At 41.1% G+C, this 21,960-nt stretch overlaps 1 protein-coding gene across 7 annotated transcripts in view; it reads left to right on the top strand.

Annotated features, from left to right (window-relative positions):
• The window catches only part of LOC134631158 (unconventional myosin-IXa-like), a 150,914-nt gene that overhangs the window by 25,855 nt on the left and 103,099 nt on the right, over positions 1–21,960 (top strand). For all 7 annotated transcript variants that reach the window (XM_063479194.1, XM_063479197.1, XM_063479196.1 and 4 more), the window contains exon 2: positions 12,445–13,414. In XM_063479194.1, the coding sequence (XP_063335264.1) occupies positions 12,512–13,414 (903 nt within the window). In that variant the 5' untranslated portion in view covers positions 12,445–12,511. The remainder of the gene's footprint in view (positions 1–12,444; positions 13,415–21,960) is intronic.

The raw sequence follows: 21,960 nt of genomic DNA, 5'->3' as shown, positions 1-21,960 counted from the left end.
AGTTAGGGAAAACTAACATGTGTTCTAACAGGCGACATGTCATTTCAGATCGCAGAAGCTTGAGAGCCGCTGTCAGAGGCAACGTCCAAAATGTGGGCACAAACATGCAATTCAACATCCCCTCTGCTGATTGTCAAATGCCATCTCTGGTTTGAAAGACATGCCACTGGTAATGTTTGTGGCACCCTTGTTTTGCTGGGCTTTGCCTTTTTTTCCTCCCTGGCTGTGTGGCGATCGGTGTCATGTTTCAGCCCACTTTTATTGGAGTGCTGCGGACCTCTTCATCTCAGAGCCACCACATCCATGGCGACTGCATATACACATGCATGCACTCACACTTGAGAATGCACAAAAAATGCACGCATTAGCTGCTGACCTATTTTTGTCTGTCTGCGTTGAAGGTGTGGCGGGCTGTTGCCCTGAAGGCAAAGTGACAGAGCTGCACAGGAAGCAGGTGATTGTTTAGGCTGAACAATCACTTTACCTGTCGGGCTGTGCTGTGAGTTCATTCATCTATGAGCTTCATTCATCTGTTCAGCAGATTGGAACACAAAAGCTTATGACAGCTTTTGTATCCAAAAGTGTAGTTCCTTGTTCTCTGGCAAACAAACGCACACATCCTGCTGCCTGTGGCATCTTTGGTTCTTCCTGGTCCAGCGCTATAAGAGCCATTATTAGGGCCAGACTTGCTTTGCTTTGATCTCCCCAAAACGCCACGGCCTCACCATTTATTACTGTGCAGAAATTATGCATGAGGAACGGTCTGTCCACGAGCATTACTCAGCCCGAGTCCCCCCCCCTTTTTTTTCTTTTTTCTTTTGTATGACTGGAAAGTAGCAGGAGGACGGAAAAAAAGGCAGTTTTAAATTAAGAGTTAAAAGAGGCCAGCGTCCTTTGAGGCCATTTAATTGACTGACATTTTACATCCCAGACCTTTTATGGACACTCCTAACCAGGCCAGCTCGAAGTGAGTAATGCAGGATGATGTTAGGCCTGTCGTACACTCTGAATATCTCTGGTCTTAATGCTTGCATTTAATTTAATGGAAACTTCTCACACTGATGTCCTAGCCTAACCCGTTCCATTCGTTTGACATTTAGGGCTCTGCAGCACAGATAAAACAAAACAACCTGAGTTTATCTGAGCATCGACTTTTTTAAAAAGAAAAAATGCGGACAACTAATGCACAAAACAGAGGGAGAGGATGGAGGATGGTATTGATTGTCGTCATGTGGACACAAATCCCAGTACAGAACAGTAAACAGAGGTGGAAACTGGAGGATCAATGAGGTATGATGGAGCCATTAGTGACACGGTGACCCTGTGAGGGGAGATGGCGTTTTTGTAGCATTGTTTGAAAAGTGGGAATATTGATGATTGGTAATTGCACCGTGGGCTGCAGCTGATGGTACCTCTGTGGTCAGTCTGTTGACATCTCAGACGCCCGTTTCTTCGGTTGTGTTGAAGCGAGCCCGTCTGCTGCTCCGGCTCGCCTTATTAAGTTCTTCTCTTTCATTTTCCACAGCTCTGCGGCGTCCAGCAGTTACTCAGCATTAGCTCCTCTGAGTGGTGCTTGGCTGACCGCACCCTGAGAGCCAAAACTGTGGGCAGATTGTCTCGCGTTCTGATGAACAAGTCCAGGGCACAAGCAGCTTTAATGCAAATAGACTTGGAGGGGGGGTGTTTTCTCTGGCCTCACTCAGGCTGTGGGAGAGAAATACACACCAATCTTACCCCCGTCTTCTCCTCAAAAGTGCTTTTATTCAGCACAGCAAGCTGATATTAAAGCTTGGACCTTGGACTAATTGGTTCAAATTTGTGTTATAACTCTTTTCCCACCCTGTTTATTTGACTTTTTATTTTTCTACATTTTTACATATGTCTTACATTTGCTAATTTACTCACTTCATCACTTGAAATTTGGACTTAAATGAGCTAAAATGTTTTTGTACAGACATCAATTATTTTTATTTATTCATTTATTTTTGGTATTCCCTGATTTACTTTGTTTTTGTCTTTTTTGTATACTGTAAAATTCAACATACATGACTTTTTTGAATAGGTCTACACTCAGTTTGGAATAATGGAAAGGAACAAGAAAGACAGGGAAGAAGACAGGATGGAAATAGGCAAAAAGAGATGAGGAGGGCAAGGAAAAATGGCAGGAAGGATGAAAGGAGGTGGAAGCAGGAAAGGAAGAAAAGAAGGATAAAAATATGGAAAAAGCATGGAGTCAAAAAAATAAAGCAAGGAAGAAGGGAGTAGGCAAAGGGAAGTGAATGAAAAAAGGAGAAAGGAGTAAAGAATGGCAAAGAGGAAGGAAAGGAAGAGAAGGGGTGAAAGGAGGGGACGAGTAAGAGGGTAGGGTGGAAAGCAAAAAGACAGAAGGAAGGGAGAAAGGAAGGAAAGAAGGAGAAAGGGGTGAAAGGAGGGGAGGAATAAGAGGGAAGGATGGAATGATGCAAAAAAGGTGAGATTAGAGGGAATGAAGGAAAGAAGGGTGTGAATGTAGCAGCTATGAAATCACATGAGTTGTGTAACAGTTGTGCCCTCTGTTTTGACCGATGACTGTATCGTCATTGGTTTTGACAGGTTTTTTTTTTTTTAAGGTGCTAACCAGTAACGTCCTGTGAACACATTTACCCACCCGTGTTGATGTTTGAGGTCCCACATTAAATGACATAACGCACACAGACCCAAACCACTCCGACATCTGTCTGTCTCAGGCCAGTTCCTGTCAGTCATCTTTAGTGTAAACCTGAGGCAGTCGGCCTCCAGCACACTTCCCGATGGTGGAGGTCGACATTTTGTCTCTGCTCGCTGATCAATAGCGACTCGCTTGCTCATCACTTATGGAGTCATAGGCGTCTCCTGGGGGTTGGGTAGCTAGGAAGAAAGAGCGAAAGATGATACTGGCTCTTTGGCGAGCTTATGTAGCGGGTTGCAGAACACATTAAAATAAAAAAGTCCCTCACATAGACTCACATTTATAATTTTGCTAGTGGACGTTTAGCTCACTCTGCTGCCTTTTGAAATAAAAAAACAAAACAGTACTACTATTGCTGCTCTCACTGCTCTGTGTGCCAACATACACACCACACATGCACAAAAACATCACATTGGGAAAATCGTGATGCTCATGATGCTAATTGATTTCAATTACCATGTTACCATGGCAACAGAGAAACACAGTTAATGTTTGATTGCAGTAAGAAGCGGGGTCTTCAATCAATAGAGCTCCCTATTGCGGCTTTTTCTAAGGCTCCATTAAAGTGTGTGTGTGTGTGTGTGTGTGTGTGTGTGTGTGTGTGTGTGTGTGTGTGTGTGTGTGTGTCATGTTTTACTAATGTTGTGGGGACCTGCATTTACGCTCACACTATGGGGACATGTGTTCCTTATGGGGACAGAAAACAAAAAACACTCCTGTGTAAAATTCAAATAACTGAAAGTGAAGACGTGTTACAAAGTGAGGGTATGGTTTGGGAAAAGAGCAGTAGCAAGAGTGCTGTGATGGGGTTTTCACATAGGGAGCTACGACGTTTCAGAGAGGGTGATGTTTCTGTGCTAGTAGGTATTGCTTACATTGTAGACAATGAATGTAAGTTAATGGAAGGTCCACTGAAGGCATGGATACATGACTGTGTGCGTGTGTGTGTGTTGTGTGTTGTGTGCCAGGAGAAGGGCGGATGGGCTGAGGTGATGTCATCCCCCAGTGGGAAATCTAAGAGTGGAGAGAGATTGGTGAAGTGCTCTTAAACACACATCACACAGTATTGAAGGATCTGGTAAAGTGTGTGCTGTGTAAAAATATATATCTATTTGACAAATGTGCATTTTGTGAAGTCAGGAGAGGACCCCTCCTGACTTCACAAAATGCACATTTGTCAAATAGAAAACCTAATTCTGCATTTTGAAAACATGCCACTGCTAACTGTGGCACCTTTATGTACAATATCTGCTGTATTTCCAATAACTTTAGATCTGTCTCTGACTTTGCTGTCATAGTATTTTGGCACCACTCCCTTTTGCCAGTTTGAAGGGTTTGCAGTCTTTCACCAGCATTTCACTGGGGTTCAGGTCCAGATTTTAACTCGGTCTGCACTGAAGTTTAATTTGATCCTTTTTGAGGTGTTCAGAAGTGGCCAGATCGTCCTGGATAAATAAAGGATGATGACCTATTTGTGCTTGGGATCATTCTCCTATTGCATTGCACTTGAGCTTTAACCCACAGAGTGTTGACCGATCTTCTCCTTAACATGAGAAAGTCCTGTTTCTAGCTCAGTGCAGAAGTGGCGTCTTGCACACACGCTCCCCCCCAACACACACACATACAGTCCACAAGCCTCAGAGTGCTTCGCTAACTGACTCGGTGCTCTGTGTGCATGGGTTTCTGGCAGATGTTTGTGTCTGTGTGGGCTCAGTTCCTGTGAGCTCTGCTGGCCCACTGGAATTCAGGAATTCACACACACACATAGGGCGATTATTATTAAGCTTTTTTGCTTTTTTTATTTCAACCTTTAACTTTCTACGGAAAGTTGCCTGAACACATTTTTTGTTCTGCAGTAACCCTCTGCGTCACATTTGTGCTTAAAGTAAACACTAAACGGGAGGAACACGACACTCAGTGTGAGATGCCTTGTTAAAAAGTACGACACAGATCTGTGTCTAAAGGTGAAAGTTTTTTTATTTGTTCAGTTCTGCAACAGTTTAAAGTTGGGCAAAAAACCCTGGCGCCTTTCACAGAACGTTTGACGAGTCTTGCACAAATTTCAGCACATTGTAGACTTGATTAAGAAGTCAATTTCAACTGGATTTGGAACAATCTTTACTCAAATTTATCCGATCCTAACATGCATGTCTCCACACAGAAAGGCCCCGGACTTGATTATTACTAGGAGCCCACAGTGCTAACCACCAGTACAAAAGTGATTTCTTTTAAGTATAAGATTTTATGCATGTGGTGTTTATCAGTTGTTTTTTCTGCCTGCATATATACTGACACTCTTTAGCACCTCTGCGGATGCAGATTTGACGAGTTTCTGTCCAAATAAGCAGCTGTTGATACACACAGAGTGAAAAAGATGATTATCTTCCTCTATCTTCCTCAGATGTTGCAGGAATTCAAAATAGCAGCTTTGCGGTAGCAGATATAAAATCCTGACCTTTAAAATGTCAGGATTTCAGGAACTGAGAACAAGAACTGTTTGAATCTCTGGCTTCAAACAGCAGGGTTTGAAAATGATTCGTGAGCCCTAGATTATTAGTTTTTGAAAACTTGTGTAGGTTGAACTTTCGATATATGCTTTTACATTTTGTTGAGGACAATAATAAGGTGTGGTCCTCATCTGAGGTGATGCTTTGGGTGTGTGTGTGTGGGCTAAGCTTGCTATGATACTGTAGATCAAGAGTGAGCCTGCTGAGAGTAACACTGTGCCTGCAATCCTTAAATGATCTTCAGTGATGAGTGATCCTGGCTGGGAGAGTCTGTGTGTCTGTAAGGAGGCAGAAAAGACTTGATGTGCAGTCACAGTTCAAAGTATAATTAAAGCCCGCAGTTCCCATTCTTCCACTTGAGTTTTATTAGCACAGCACTCAGTTTTGGGACGGGTAAGAGTGCACCTTTTGTGTTGAAAAATTGTACGTTAAGTGTGTTTATGTGCGTTAACGGTGTAGGGGGACTACTGAGGTCTGATGTTTATTGCTGGTGTATTGGTGAGAACCGACTGTGGGAGAGGAGGGGGTGTTACTGTTTAGACCTGCAAGACTAGTTGAGCTTCTCATCTGCATTTAATATCTTGGATGTGTGCCTGCCGTTCCTGGCAGGTTTCTCAAACTTTTCTGTGATCCTGAAGACTATCCAACTCCTGTAGTGCCTTCCTTGCAGCAGCACAGTAATTTATTTGCTACACTGCTGATGTAAAACAGTTCTTATTCCAGTTCCCACACATTTGGAATCTAGTTGCAGTGTTGGGAGGAGGTTGGGTGCGCACAGGCGCATGGGAGTGCAGATGTGGACAAGCAAATGTAGCTGCAGGTTCACAAACTTATATAAAAATTGGTTTATATTTGGCTGTATACAAGATGGAAGCTGTATCTGCAGGTGTAAAAATATGAAGCTAGTGCAGATGTGCTTTAAAACTGCAATCTCTCTAGCGTCCAGCAGGGGGAAGATCCTTTGGTTGCAAAAAGACATTAGATGTATGTAAATCTATGAGACAACAACTCTACTTATTACTTGAATTATGGACTTGGTAAACATTTTTCTCATGATGTCGTGGTCTCAGTCATTCATTTCAACTCTTCTTAAACACAATGTGATGTTTATTTTGTTAAGTGTCATCCCATTTAGACAAGCTAACTGATTATAACACATGTAGTGCAGTCATGAACTTTTCCAGACATCACCCGACAGAGGTGTGTGCAAGAACGCAAAGGAACATTGAACATTAGCTGGTCTTTGGCCTGATGTTTGACTGTGCTGATATGTGAATAGTAGAGCTGGGAAACACCACAATATTTCTCTCAGGTTTGGCTATTATTGCGATTTTGAACATTTTGTTTTCTGTTGTTACTCTGGCCGTTATGGTAACATCCATTGCGCCTTTTTTTTCAACTGCAAATTACGTCCTCAAAGTTAAACTTTGCCAGTATCTATTTCATCCAATAGAAACATATTTTTGCTGAGCCCTGAGAGGAGTTTTTTGTCTCCAACCGTAGTGGATAATTCAGAAATGTGCTGGCTCCAAGTGTGCTATTGCTGTGTGCTACACAGAAATTACTTGATGTGTAAAAAATGCTAATGGCAGTATGTAACAGTGTGAATCAAGGGTGCATCTGCATTGTAAGAACATCTTGGTGTGCAGCGTTCTCTTTTCAGTGAGATCCGTCTCTAATTTGTCACATCTGTTTCCAAAAATCAAGTTGGCTACTTTTCTACAGTACACAGTGTGTTTTAGCAACCAGCCAACACATGTCATATTACAGTAAAGTAGCAATCTAAAGTGTCCACTTAGCATCTAATAAGTGTTATTCTACCCTCTATCAGGTCAAATAACATCATATAAACTGTGGTGCACCATAATTGCTCTAAAAAAAAAGAATGCACAGCATGTTTTATGATGGGTAACAATTTGAAAAAGAGATGAAGCTTCCAGCAGTTTTGTCTGAAATTTTGTTTTTATTTTGCCATCAGACAGACAAACAAATATGTAGACTTATATTTTGCATTTATCAAATGGATTGCTCAGGGTATAATTTAGCACACAACATTTGACTTAAGAAGATTTCTAATAATCTGCCTGAAGTCAATAAAGCCTGAGGCAAATGTTAATGTTGACCATATTTCAACTCAAAAACAAATAAATGGGTTTAATATGATTCTAATGCAACAGCTAATGGATATTTGCAGCCGCACTGCACACTTGTCAACATTATTGAAGAGATGGTGCTATGGTTTTATGGGAAGTCATAGTGGATAATAACTCGGCAAACAATGTTTGAGAGTACCCAAAGTCTTTTTTTTAAGGGACGCAAACAACAAACCTAGAGTGTTATTCAGGCTCATGAAGTCAAGTCATTTATTTATTTAAGAAATGCAATTCCATCAATATTTACAGCTAAATATCTTTAGAATTATATTTGCTTGTACACAACAACCTGGCACCATTAGCTTTCTCTTTCCTTTAGAGCTGAGACAAGTAGTCAGTTAGTTCATCTCTATAAACAGAAGCCTGCACAATCAATAAGATAGGGATTCAGATAGGGAAAATCCTGGCTGTTACCTCAGAGGCTGATTCTTCAGATTAGCTGATGGATTCCTATCCGATCAGTTAGTTAATCTGTAGGTATTTTATCAACAGTTATTTTAATAGCTGATTTTTAAATTGATTGAAAAACTAATTTTGAATTTTGGATTGTTCGGCAGATTAATCAGTTTAGGAGCTTACAGGAAATCCTTCTCCTGTCTCCCCCCCCTCGTCTTTTAAACTCACTTATCTCCTATCTGAACCTTTTTTTTCACTACTTTCTGTCAGTCTCCTTCTCTTTAATTATCTATTTGGGAGCCCTGTTTTTAAACATCTGTAGTTTTCCTCCACATGCGTATCCGTGACCCTGGGCTGAACCTATCCGGCAAGTCAGATGACTTCCATGCTCTTATTAAGACATCTTCTACTCTTTCAGTCTCTCTACTTTTAAACTACAAGCTCATTTCTCCACTATGTCAGCTTACGTCCTTATCTCAACACGCTGTCAGCACTTCAGATTCAACCGTGTCAAAACAAGACGTAACAGATGTTCAGCCCCGTCCTGTGCTTCGCCTTCCTTCCACCACTTTTGCTTTCTATCATCTCATCTCCTCTCTTCTCTTCCATACCCGACTTGTATCAATTTCCAGCTTCATCCATCATCCTCCTTAATTCTGTCAGCAATAGTTAGAGTAGATGTTGAACATACAGTTAAGGTCATGTCCAGCTATATTATTAAAGGCTTTTGTTTTCTAAAAGTCATCCAGTTCCTCCCCGAATGATCTCACCGCGTGCAGCTGTTCGAGGAAATGTCAGAAAAGATTTTTTCCATCTCCCCCCAAAAAATGTTGGCAGCAAGGTCGCAGCTCTACCATGTGTGATTTGTGACCTTGACTAGTTACTCTGACCTTTGACCTTTGCACCATCCACCAGTCTCTACCTTCTTCTGGCCAGGAGTGTCCAGTGTAACCTGCATGAACTCTCTGCAAGACTAAATGCTGAAATGCAGGCGAACAGGTTAATTTTCTGCTCTGGAGACTTGCAGTCCACTGACTCGGGCAAAGGGAAGCCAGTGGTATTAGCTTTCAAGGCAGCAAAGCACCACATATATATTTGTGGGGCAGGGACGTCATTACCTGAAGTAGGGATTTGGATTGCCCTTTAAACTCCTAATCCACAATATCCTTTTATTTTGGTGACATCTGCAGTGTTTTTCAAACGGTATTTCCCAGCGACCACACGTCAGGAGCTGAGTTGTAGCTTTGCTCTGTTTAGGCGGCGACGTTTTCTTCTGCTGATTCCAGACAAACTGATTTTCCTTCAGGAAGCCACCTGCCAGACATCAAAGGAGATCTGCACACTTTGTTGCTCTGAGCTAAGGGTTCATTGAAGATTTTATTTGATTTCAGTGTATTTAATTCCCTCTTCACTCTCTGCTATAGCGTTGTTTGATGTGTAAGAATGTATCGTGCAGTTTGCCAATATGGAGAAATGTGGAAAGATTCTTCAGTCTCCCCCAGGCGCCTGCGTCTCCTTGTCATCCATTCTCATTGGGAAATCTGCATGCTTTTTGCCCTCAGTGGCTCATTTTTGGCCTGTGACAGGAAGACATGCCGACAGCAGTCATAAGTTGCTGCTTTCCAGTTTAATGACTCTCTGAGTTGGACTGGCAGCTGAGCTCAGCAAGCTGCAGAGAGCTGATGAAGACAAAGCAACTGGAGAACTGAATGAAGGCCACAGCAGCTGGGCTCAGCAGCAGCTTTACAGCGATGTGCAAGACTGTGCTTCATCTCATTGTGAATCAAACCTCTTCGTTATGCTTATAGAGTAGGCACACACTAGTCTGCTCAGTAGTTATCCAGTAAATTAAGATTTCAGACTTCTTTTTTTAATGCTGTGAGCGGTGGAAATTAGAGAGAAAAGTGTGAAAGACACAGCTGAAGGTCCCTTGGAGTATATGGTTGCCTGCTCCACCAGGTGAGCTAAACTGGCACATCTGCATGTTTTTAAATGGCACTTTATATGAAATTAAATCAATCTGGACTTGGCATCAGTAAGGATGTGCAGCAGTGACGATTCTATAGTCTTTTGGGCCTTAGGCAAAAATTCACCAGGGAGCCCTTATAAGATACTTCTAAAAATTAAATGCTAATAACATTCAATTAAAAAGCTCTCATGTTATAGAAGTAGAATTCCTCAAAATCCGTTCCCTATTCAGTGTTTACTACTTCCTTTTCCATGTGTCATTACGTATGCATTTATGTGCGGCTCCATGTGTCCCTCGGTGTCTGTCCAGAGGCGGGAACTAAGGTGGGATGAACAAGATGTAGCTTCTATTGTGTCTCCACATAAATGGAGGCATGCATCCACTTCCTCAAAGGAAAAATAAATGTTACCATTTATGAGGTTATCCTTTGCAGAAACCTTAATAACCAACTAGTTTGTGATGAATAAATAACACATCAGACTAAAACAATCAGCTGCCCCTCCAAGTGAGAGTCTCAATCCACGGCTGTAAACTCAAACTCTAGCTCTTGTTTTATTACAGCGCAATGACACGTGTGCCAGTTCTCCACCTGCTCCAGGTTCATTTAGCTGACAGTGTATGTCCAACCACAGAGGAGGGAATCACTGGAGAGACAGTGGAATTAAATTGACCTGAACAGTGAACTTGCTGGTAAGGAAACGTGTCATGTGAAGAGCCAGGGCTACCTTCTGAACTGAGACGGAGCCTTTAAAGTGACAGCAAAGGGGTTGGTGTCGCTCTCTTGGAGGAAATAAAAATGCCAAAATGAGGTTCTAAATCTGGGTGGCCCATCCAAGTAAACTGTGTGTGTGTGGGCAGGAGGGGCTATAGTGAGGAACAGTGTAATTGTATCAACATCCATAAATCAAGCCTTGGATTGCATTTTTGCCATTATTACTCACATCGTTGTGACCACAGTGTCAGGGAACTTTGGAGTGGCATTGAAATACAAGCCTTTAGTGTTTGTTTGTATATTTGTGTAAAAACACCAGAAATTCCCAAAAGGAAACCAGCACAGCGTACACGCACCGTGATGAATACTGACTCTATTTGCATTTCTGCATAATAGACTTGAAACTTTGACCTTCTACCTATTTGAGCAGCTCATTAGTGTCCCAGCGAGTGATTGCGTCAGTTATCTTAAGTCCCAGGCTCTCTGTCATCTCTGCCTGTCTCTCAGCTCTGCCTCCTCTGCCTTTGCCCTGTCTTTCATCCCTCACAGCTCACTTCTTTGTGTCTTACAGACACTCGGCTGTCTGTTTCCTCCCTGTTTGTCTGTGGGCTGCTGCAGACTCCTGTAGGTGTTCAGGATTACTCCAGACAAGCAGGAGGGAGAGGAAGGCCTGTCTGGAGCGCTCAAAGGACGAGTGGCTGGCTCATCCTCTCCTCTCCTGTCTTTATCTTTCTGTGTTTGTCGGCCACATACTGTACACATAGCTCAAAGGACAGCTAAAGGAAGCTGTGTTACTAACAGCCGCCCTGACAGACGTTTGACTTTGGCTCTCTGGTGCATATTTGTTGTATCGTAGAAAAAATGGAGAAGGCATGAGAGAGATGTAGCAGATTAGAAAATTCAACCAAAAACGAGAAAGTAAAGAATGAAGGAAAACATGAGGTGAACTGGCTCCAGAAAAGAAAAGAATAGTTAGTTAAATTAACCTTGAAGTATTTCAGTGGCTCCATCAAACGGATGCAGTCTGAACACTGTCGAGATTTCTGGCACAACTTCACCTACTTCTCCAAACTAATCACACATGTAGTGTACAGAACAACTTCAGAGTTTGACAATAAAGCTGTTCTGTATATTATAAGTAATGCTGGAGCTTTAATTGCCCAAGGAAAAAGCAGTTACACATTTAAGTAGAGAGGTGAATATAAACTGTTACCATCAGTTAAAAATAAGGTAAAAAATGCTGTATATAATCAGGTATATTAATCTAGTACAGCATAAAAGTGCTATAGTCTGTTTCTGATCGTGTCCCAGACAAAATATACAGTATTGTTGTTTGTGCACTTGAATTTAAAAGCGGTTTGTCTCCCAAAATCATTAATCGATGGAAGAGCACTTTAAATTTTCAAGTGTGACATTTGAAGTTTGTGTGTGTGAAAGATTGAGAGGGAGAATGGAGTCCTGTGTCCACTATCAACAGGGAAGTGGTGAATTAGACCATTGTGCTCTCATTACAGCCACTTTTGTGTGGAAGGTGGCAGCTGTTAATCTTGGCACACAGCTACAGCACTTGGATTATCTCACAAACACACGCACACACACACACACACACACACACACACACACACACACACACACACACACACACACACACAGACAGAGTGTACGTGGCTCTGATAAGCTGTGGCCAGTAGCCTTTAAATTCATGCAGCAGCTACTGTTCCTCATTGTTTTGAATAACTATCAGCCCACTATCAGTTCTCGACTCTCCCTTAGCATCGGGCTCATGCTCTTCTTTTGCGGCGGCTCTCATAGTGGTTCCCTTTACGATACAAAACAGAAAGCCCATTGAGTCGGACTACTGTGTCGCCCTGACTCTGATGACCCCGTTGTGACTCAATGTACTTGGAAGTGTTTGACGCTGTGAGGGGATGAACTGATGTCTGAAACCAAAAATGTGTCCGTCTTAACCGCCTCCATCTTTCTCTCTCTCCCTCCTCTAGTTGGGATGTCCTGAGTCAGTCCCTTGGTCCCTGAGAGCAGCTTGCTGATGGGACCTGCTGCGCCGCCATGAGCCTACAAGATGGCGGCTGCAGCTACACCAGCAGCGCCAACATGGCCACCATTAGTGGCAGCATGCGGCGGCGCCTGGAGGACCAGGAGTTCACCCTGCGCGTCTATCCGGGCTCCCTGGCTGAGGGCACCATCTACTGCCCCGTCACCGCCCGCAAGAACACCACTGCTGCTGAAGCCATCGAGTGCCTCATCGAACGGCTACACCTGGACCGTACCAAATGCTACGTGTTGGCCGAGGTGAAGGAGTTCGGTGGGGAAGAGTGGATCCTCAATCCCGGCGACTGCCCGGTTCAGCGGATGATGCTGTGGCCAAGAACCGCCCTGGAAAACCGTAGTGGCTTGTGCAGTGGCGAGGATTACCGCTTCCTCCTGCGGGAGAAGAACCTGGATGGATCTATTCATTACGGGGGCAGCCTTCAAATGTGGCTGCGGGTGACTGAGGAACGAAGGCGCATGGTCGAACGGGGTTTCCTCCCCCAGCCTGCAGGGAGCGACCCACCTTGTGACCTGTGCGCTCTCCCGGAGCTAACGGAGCGCGCCCTTTTGGAGAGCCTCCGTGCACGCTTCCGCCAGGAGAAGATCTACACTTATGTTGGGAGTATTCTTATCGTGATTAACCCCTTCCAGTTCCTGCCAATCTATAATCCCAAATATGTCAAAATGTACGACAACCACACGCTGGGGAAGCTGGAGCCCCACATTTATGCTGTGGCAGATGTGGCGTATCATGCCATGTTGCAGAGGCGGAAGAACCAGTGCATAGTGATTTCTGGTGAAAGTGGATCTGGGAAGACCCAAAGCACCAACTTCCTCATCCATCACCTGACAGCCCTCAGCCAGAAGGGCTTTGCCAGTGGGGTGGAGCAGATCATCCTGGGAGCGGGGCCTGTGTTAGAGGTAAGGAACTCAATTAGAAACTAAACTCAGTTAGCATTTTGCCTTGTGACCAATGGAGGACATATGGGTGTATTTTTAAAATGAACGGTGGCGTATTTGTGATACCTGACTGTCTGATTTCATTTATAAGGCGCAAAACTTAGTCTAGTAGTCATCTTCCACTGCACAAACTTTACTAAAAAAAAGGTAAACAGCATAAAAGATGGATGTAGCTAGCGTGATGTCATACATAACTTAGTTAAGTCCTGTTTTGAAGCTTTGAGTTGACCAGTGAAACCACACTAGCTGAGGCCATGTCAATCAAAAGTCATTAGCCAATGAGCATACTATGGATAATCCTCATTTCTCAAATTGGAACATGCAAAATTTGCAAAATAGACTGTATTTTGAATATAGTATTTTGGGTCATACTGATTCTATTCAGTATGTCTCTAAAATAAGTGACTGATTCCACTCATCAGGTGGACTTTCAGCTGCCTCTGCAGCGAGTCCCTGCTTTTCCGACTTTACTGTTGGAACGCACTAACTGAGTGATGTCACTCTAAGTTCCGATATTGGACTTCTGAAATAACTGGAATGCCCCATAAGTCTAAGATGAGTATCTGACGACATGTAAAGTCTGATTTGAAGAGGATTGCTACTCTTTTTGATGACATTTGGTACCACAGCCTTTGCAGCTCGGCAAATGTTGTGCTCGCTAATAACGTCTGTCTCATTACATGGTTGACTCTGATTGGTTGGTTTGTAGAGTTGTCTGAATCGTGTCGCAGGGTGTGTTTTGTGACCAAGGCTGCAAATCACCCACTGATGCATATATCTAGACATTTTCTCTGTCTAGATCCCATTTGGGATTAAGCTTTACTGCATTTACTACGTTTTTTGTCACTATTGTCAACTTCGTGTAAAGCTGTGCAGTTCATTTGGGCATTGAGACTAGAAAGGTTTGATAGTTCGAACAAGACTCGGACCCAAAATGCTTCAGAAAACATCATAAACGTTCGCCCCTGTGTTGGACTTCAGCTGTTGTTTGACTGAGTTTATTGAAGGAAAAAAAACATCAAGCTGACTTGTTTTCAAGCTGAATATGGTTCATATGTTGTTCATTAAGACACCCTGTGTGTAGAAAGGAAGTGACCAAAATAAAAAGGCCAACGAAATCTGTAGAGAAGTCAGCGGGAATTTTTTTTTTTCCCTCTGGTGATGGAATGTCAGCTCATGAGACCAGGCATGAAATGGATTATAGAAATGTCCCTCTGAAGCTGGAATCCCTTAACAGGCAGGAAACCTATATTTAGCATCAGCTTTACCACATATGACTCCTTATACTTAATATTTATTGTGTGACCTAGATATGTTGTTTTTCTGCAGTGTCCAATCTCTGCATTGACAAGAGAACGGAAGGGAAAAAAATAATGGAATGCTGCCTAATCTGCTGTGGATTATAAATCAATAATGGATTATGGATTATGGAATTTCATTGGGAATTCCATGTTTGGTCTGTTCAAGGGCAGCATGTTCTCTTCAGCCTAAACATGACTCTGTGTGCGATATGTGCCCACCCGTAGTTTGTTGTTTTCTGGCAGCCATTTTGTTCTTCAGCTCACAGCTTCCTGTCAGGATGTATGGGGATGTCATGTCAATATGCAGCTGTGCATGTTGACACCACATGCATCCCACGTGGAGGTCTGTACAGTAAAATAAATCTACTGTACACTCAGTCAGATATACGGTTTGTCAGCTGGAAATCATGAATCACCTTTAAAGACCCCCACGCTGCCTCTGGGGAAAGAAACCTGTTACTGCAGCTGGTTTGGGGAAAATAAAGGTTTCTGGTATGTGTGAGACGCTCATTCTTGTTCCAAATTTCAGAAAAAAAATCTTTGGAGAAACACAGTTTTCATGTGATGCCTGTATACAATACCTTACATGGCTAAGAGGTTTTTGTGCACCAACAGAATAAAGGTTATGTTACACGTGTTTTTCTTTTTTAGCCACACAGCTGTGGTTCAACACACAACTGCTTTGATCTGCAGGCTGACTGAATACCTGTCAGAGCTCAGTTGCCGGGGGCGACATCACCACAAAAACTGACATGCTCTTTTTGTTTAATAATAACACACATAGAGGAACATTACAGTACTCTCTGAGGAAGTAGATACTATTTGGCTGCATATGTGCTTTATTATGGAGGCTGTGACTGTGTCCCATGTAATTACTTCCCTATCAATCACCTGTCTGACTGTGGTGTGTCAAAAAAAGGTGCGCACTAGGAATGTTTCAAGATCAAATTTAAAAAGATTTTATAAAGTGGTGTAAAATATATATTTTACACTAATACACTTTTTTTTTGGCTTAAATACTTCTAAATACTGTCAATGCTTCTGTCTGAACAGCAAGCATTCTGCAGACTTTTACATTCTGTTGCTCATAACTGAGTAAAAAATTAGGTTGAAACAGGTATGAATAGATGCTAAATGTTCATTTTAAATTGTCCTCAGTCCAATCATTGCAACATTTTAAAGATCACATGATATAAAGTAAAATGCTAGCTACCAGAGCTGTCAGCATTTTAGTGTGAACCTACACCTTTACAGTAAAATACTGTAACAACTTTTAACATTCATCCAAGTCAGAGAGTCTGAAACCTATACTAGTTGTGATGGGCTGAGGTGTCAGTTACACCCTGGACACGTCGCCAGTCTTAAACATATTTAAATAAACTACATTGGTAAAACGGTAAAAATATGGTAAAATCCCGGCATCTTTGATCACCAGTAATCAGTCATTTTTTTCTGGTGTCTTTTTCTTGTCGATGGATTTCAAATGGTAGAAAACAAAAACTCATCAACAGAGGGACCAGCACCTAAAAACTGTTAAATACCAGCAGCTGTAGTTTGTTGTGTTACCAACAAGATGGTATAAAGATCGTTTTTCTGTCACTTTCACAACACACAAATTCATGTGGCTATCTAATTTCTTTAATCTGACAGACTCTTGTAAACTGGCGAAATGTCAGGTTAAACCAGCCGGATTATGATTAGTGAGCATTTTAGAGATGCTAGTAGGTGGATTTTGTCAGCTAATTTGATGAGCTGCCACTCGTCATCCTCAATATGAGCTCACAGCATTTACATTGGTAGAAGGCCAAATGACAAATTACAGTAACAGGAAAAATAAGAAGAAAAATGTTGAATTTCTCGAGGGGTCAGTATAGCTAAACTATGAAAGAGAAGCATGCAGTGCCATTACATGTAAAAAAGAAACTATGCGCTTCATGTAGTGTAAAAGATGAATCAATAGCGGTTATGTGTCACATGGCATTAAACCAGCGTGCAAAGAATAGCTTTTAACATGTTTAAAATGAGAAAGCAGGAAAACATTGAGTGTTTTCTCCTTTTAATGGGAAGATCGGCTCCTCCCCAATATAAGGAGAAGCAGATTTCTGGGGTAAAAAGTTTACCAGCAGGCAAGGCACAAGAGTGCTTTGGTTCCATTCTTTGGTTTCCACAAGTTGTAATGGCAATTACAGAACCATTTGCTTCGGTCAGATGCCGCTGCTGCTGCTGCTGCTGCACTGAGGCTTTGTGGTGGTTTGAATGTGCCCCTGAGGCAGAGTCAGGCTGAAAATATGAGGTCAGAGAAGCTTATTAGATTGATTTCAAATGCATGCCGGTCCAGATGAAGTATTAAAATTCTAGCCACTCTGTTTGGTTCTCAGTAGTTTTATCTCCCTTTTGTTGAACGTCTTCCCTCTTCATGCTTGTAAATTGGATACTGTCTAATACAGTGCATAACTTTTCTAATAAATTACTGCCAGAGTTCAGTCAAAGCTGCCTGTTGTATAGACTGAAAAAAATGCTTTGGGACCAATCTGTGACTTTAGGCCAAATAAATCAAATGAATGTGTATTTACCACCCAGCTTCCACATCTACGCATCACATGTTCTGACGGATACATTTACTGACCAGTTAAGTGTTATCCCCACATGCTGGCTGCTGAAGTGCTGACCTCACAATCAGAGGTTGACTAATGGTGGATTTTTAAAGGCTGATGTAATGATGATAACAGGAAGGACAAAAAAGTGATAACCATTAAGACAATTTTATGATATCATTATAGAGGAAACAGAGCTGCATTCAAACAGTTTTTAGCTTTTACAGCATTTTTTGTCTAATGCGTTCGTAATATCAGCTCACAATTTACAGATAAAACAAACTGATGTGTAAATCTGTTACTGTTTGTTAAATGTTTTCTTCCTGGATTAAAAGCAAAGCCCATGCAGATGTTTCTTAAAACTTTATTCTTTCCAGCATTTGCCAGCAGGGGGTGACTGCTCTGGTTTCAAAAAGAAGTCTGATTGCAAAAAAAATCTGTGTGAAAGCTGATTTCAGCTCCTTTGATCTGTGACTTCAGTAAACATTGTACTAATAAACTTATGGTTTCAGTTAATGGTTTAAAGTTTTATTTAATACAACATCTTACTCATGTTGCGGTCCCCTTTAGAGTGAAAAATCCAAATAAGGGGGCGCTAGTGAGCCGACAGTGGAGTAAGACGTGTTGGACTGGGCTCCCGCTTGGCTAGTTTATATTTTAACAATTCCAAGCACCTTTCAAAAGCTTATTTAAACTCACTGTCACTCCCCATTACACCTGTGACCGAAGAAGGAAAAAAAACAAAACAAAAGAAAAAAATATATACATAAACACTTAGGGAGTGAGATTTAATTATCAGTAATATAAATAATATCTTATCTAAGGTTAACAAAGTCAAAATCTGGCCTGCGTGTTATTATATAGTCCGTCCATTTCTTCCAACGTGATACACACAGGTCCCTCTTGTATTTCACATCCGCTGTCATTTTCTCCATCCTGTAAATGTCCATTGTGACGTCCATCCACATGTTCATAGTTGGGCTCTCACATGAAAGCCATTTTTTTGTGAGGGCTTTTTTGCCTGCCACCAAATAAAATATTAAACAAATATTTATCATTCTTTGTCCATCCTTCTGGGATGAGTCCAAAAAATAAAGTTTTTCTTTCTAAAGGCAAATAACTTCCAAATATCCCTTGTATTGCTACATGTGTTCCCTTACAATAAGCTTTAATAGCATGACAGTCCCAGAAAATATGAAACGATTTGCATTTGTGTTTCCACAATTTCTCCAGCAAACGGTAGGGTTACCTTCATAGTGAGATTTTTGGTAAGGTGTAATAAAATATCTTATCAGGCTTTTCCAACCAAATTCCCTCCTGCTCTGTGACCTGGAGGTATGTCCATATTATTCATATTGTTGTCCACGCTATTGTTGTCCTCTGTTATATCTATTGCTCCCTCCATTTCCCATTTTGTTTTAATATATAGGGTCAAGTGTGATTTCATGTTTATTAACCCTTTATTACAGGCCTGATATAATGCCTCTATCTTTATTTGAGCTGTATGACCTTTTAAATAAGTCTAACAGCTGTTTGCTTAATTCAGCCTTAGATTTTATCTTTTTGCTGACAAAATGCCTCATCTGTAGGTATCTTTAAAAATCCTGTGTTTCTAATGAATATTTTTTCTTTAATCTTTTCAAAACAAAGAAGTCTACATTCCTCCATTACCATACATAAAGTCGCCAATCCTTTATTTGTCCAATCTTTGAATCTAGTATCCAATTTATTTGGAACAAAATGTGTATCATATGCACACCACTTAAGAATTGCTATATCTTCTTCTAGTTTATGTGCTACATCTTCTTCTAGTTAATGCTCCTTTATTATTATTTCCCAAACTAAAAGTCAGCTTGATCCATTTAAACTGTTTTTATTAAATCTTGCAGGCTACTGTCTGTCATAATAGCTTGTATGGGAATGGAGGTCAGACCCTCCTCAATGCCTTTCCACTGAGCATCATATGAAGGATTACACCAGCATATCATAGGCCTTAATTGTGCTGCCCAATAATAATCCTTGAGAGAAGGAAGGCCCCACCCCCCTTTTCCTTTATCCAATTGTAAGGTTTTAAATCTAATTCGGAGTCTATATATCTTGACAGCATTTTGTCCCATTCATTAAATCGTTTCTTGCTTATTTCCATTGGCCATGTTTGAAATAAATATATTAATTTGGGTAGTATATTCATTTTAATAGAATCTATTCTCGAATATAAACATAGATATGGGATTAAATTCCATCTCGCTATATCTTCCTTTATTTTCTTTTGTATTGGTACGTAATTTTGTTCTACGAGTTCTGTGCGATCTTAGGTATTATAACTCCCAAATATTTTTAAAATACTCTGTTTGCCATGCTAAATGATACTTATTTTGATGGATTCTAATTGTATTTAAGCAGTTGTGTTTTACTCATCATACTCGTATCTCGATAATCGACCAAAGTATTCAAATGATTGCATTAATTTAGGTAGAGAGTTTGCTGGTTGACCCCAAAATATTCAAATTAGTGCTGTCAGTGTTAATCTTGTTAAAATGACGTTAACGCCATAACCTCATTAACCGCTTGTATGTTTGATTTGTTGTTTGTAATTGTACAAAAATCTCATTCAATAAAAAGACCTTGATTAAAAAAATCCAAATGAAGTAGGGTATGTCACAGGGTGGGACTACCTTGGGTTGGTAATCTTTACTATCCAAAGAGCTGTTTTTGAGGAAATGTACAACTTTTTTCTTTTTGGAGTTGAAATACACAGTTAGAGGAACTCGAGAGTAGACATTTAAGTGTATACATCCATGCTTACCACCAACACTAAGTTTCAGCAAAATTAAGAGGTGAAGCAGACAGAAGCCGTGATACTTTTTCAACTTTGTTTTTTTTTTTTTTCTCCCAAATTTGGTGTCTAGGTTGAATTTTTCATTTCAATTTCCAAATTGCTGAATGTAGAATCAGTAGAAACATGCAAAAGAGCCATATGAAGCTAGAAGATCCTACCCCAACTGATTTTTGGACGGCACAAAAAATGGGACTTTGCTGACCAGAGGCTCACATCACTGTGGCTTCATCTGACTTTTATAAGCAGTCTATAAAAGTGTAATGGTATTTGAATATAAACAACACTATTACCTTGACTTTGTGTGTCAAGACTGAATGCAACACCATTTGTTGTATTCCTGTAACACTGTTTAATAACTCATGCTGACTGTTGGACTATGATGTGATTCTCCCAGACATTGGCGATTTTCAAATGTATTAAGATGAAAATACCAAAAAATGAATCGAATCAGTTTTTTGGTATTCTTCTGATAAATTCCTTGAAGGCCTTTGATGAAATTTGATGCTTTTGTTTGTTTTACATCTAAATTGTCCTGGCAAGACTAACAAAACACAGTTCTTTGGCATTTCTATCTGCCAGTTTGTATACTGTATTGTTGTCACCCATGCTAACTAGATGCATCTACTAAAAACCTCAGATAAGCATGAATCAGATCAAAGTCAGAGGTCAAGTGTTTTTTGAACATCTGGTGAATGTGATAACTTAGTAAAGCCTGACACAATAGATGTATCTACTAAAAGTCTCAGATGAGTTCGAATTTTGGTAACATTGGCCCACAAGTATGACCCACCAGGCAGGTGCTCTAGAAATTCTGCTTCTATGGTATTTGCGCTAACTAAAGATTCTGCTGCCAGGAGGCTGAGGGCTAGCACTGGTGGCTGCCAGTATCTTGTAAATTGCTTTCATAGTGTGGTGGTTTACACATTTGTCTAACAAGGAGAAGATCCCTGGTTTAATTCATGGAGGTGACACAAATCTGTCAGCAAGGGTTTAAAAAGCCGCCAAATCAAACATGCAGAGCTACCTGCTGTGGCGACTGGAGGTTGGTTAGTTTACATCATAATGATTCATTAGATTTTTCTTATAGATTGCCTGAGACGGAGCAATAACGAAAGCAGATGTCCAGATTTTTACATTAATGTCAGGAAGAGGTCTGGAAGAAGAAAGAAAACACTCTGCAGGATGAGATATCTCTCGCTGGCAGGAGATGCTGCGGTTGGGCCTTGATTTGACAACATTTGTATAAAAGCCCATAGCCTTAGATAAATCATTCTTTTTGGATTGGTGTAAGAGGCTTACTGCCAACTGGATGAATGGAAGGAGGGGGGGGCAACCTGCAGATGAGTGAAAAATTACTTTTTAAACCTTGTTCCTTATAAATATTTTAAATCAATTATATTAAATCTCAGGCCTTCCCGTGTATGTTTGATTGACAAAATTAAAATGAGATTTAAATGGAAACACCAGGTGGGCCGTGAAGGATCCAGGCTGGGATTATTTCCTTCAGTTTTCAAGCTGTAACAGTGAAAGCTTCTTCCTGTGCTCAGGGAAATGAGACAAAGTGGGCTTTTAGTCAGCGTGAAGGTAAAAAAATAAAATAGCCCTACTTGGTGCAGCCTGAGCTTGTGGCTTGCTCTTGGTACACGGAGGCTACTGTGAAATGCCAGGTTAACAACAGTGGAGACAAAAGCTATACGCGTGTTAGTCATTTGTTGAGTCAGTGTGGAGGACTGTGCATTAACACACCTCGGCAGATGTGTTTATGCACACAAG

This window comes from Pelmatolapia mariae, linkage group LG7 (genome assembly GCF_036321145.2).
Source record: "Pelmatolapia mariae isolate MD_Pm_ZW linkage group LG7, Pm_UMD_F_2, whole genome shotgun sequence".
In the NCBI taxonomy this organism is placed as follows: domain Eukaryota; kingdom Metazoa; phylum Chordata; class Actinopteri; order Cichliformes; family Cichlidae; genus Pelmatolapia; species Pelmatolapia mariae.
Note: the sequence above shows the minus strand (reverse complement) of the source record. Positions and strands in the feature narration are given on the sequence as shown.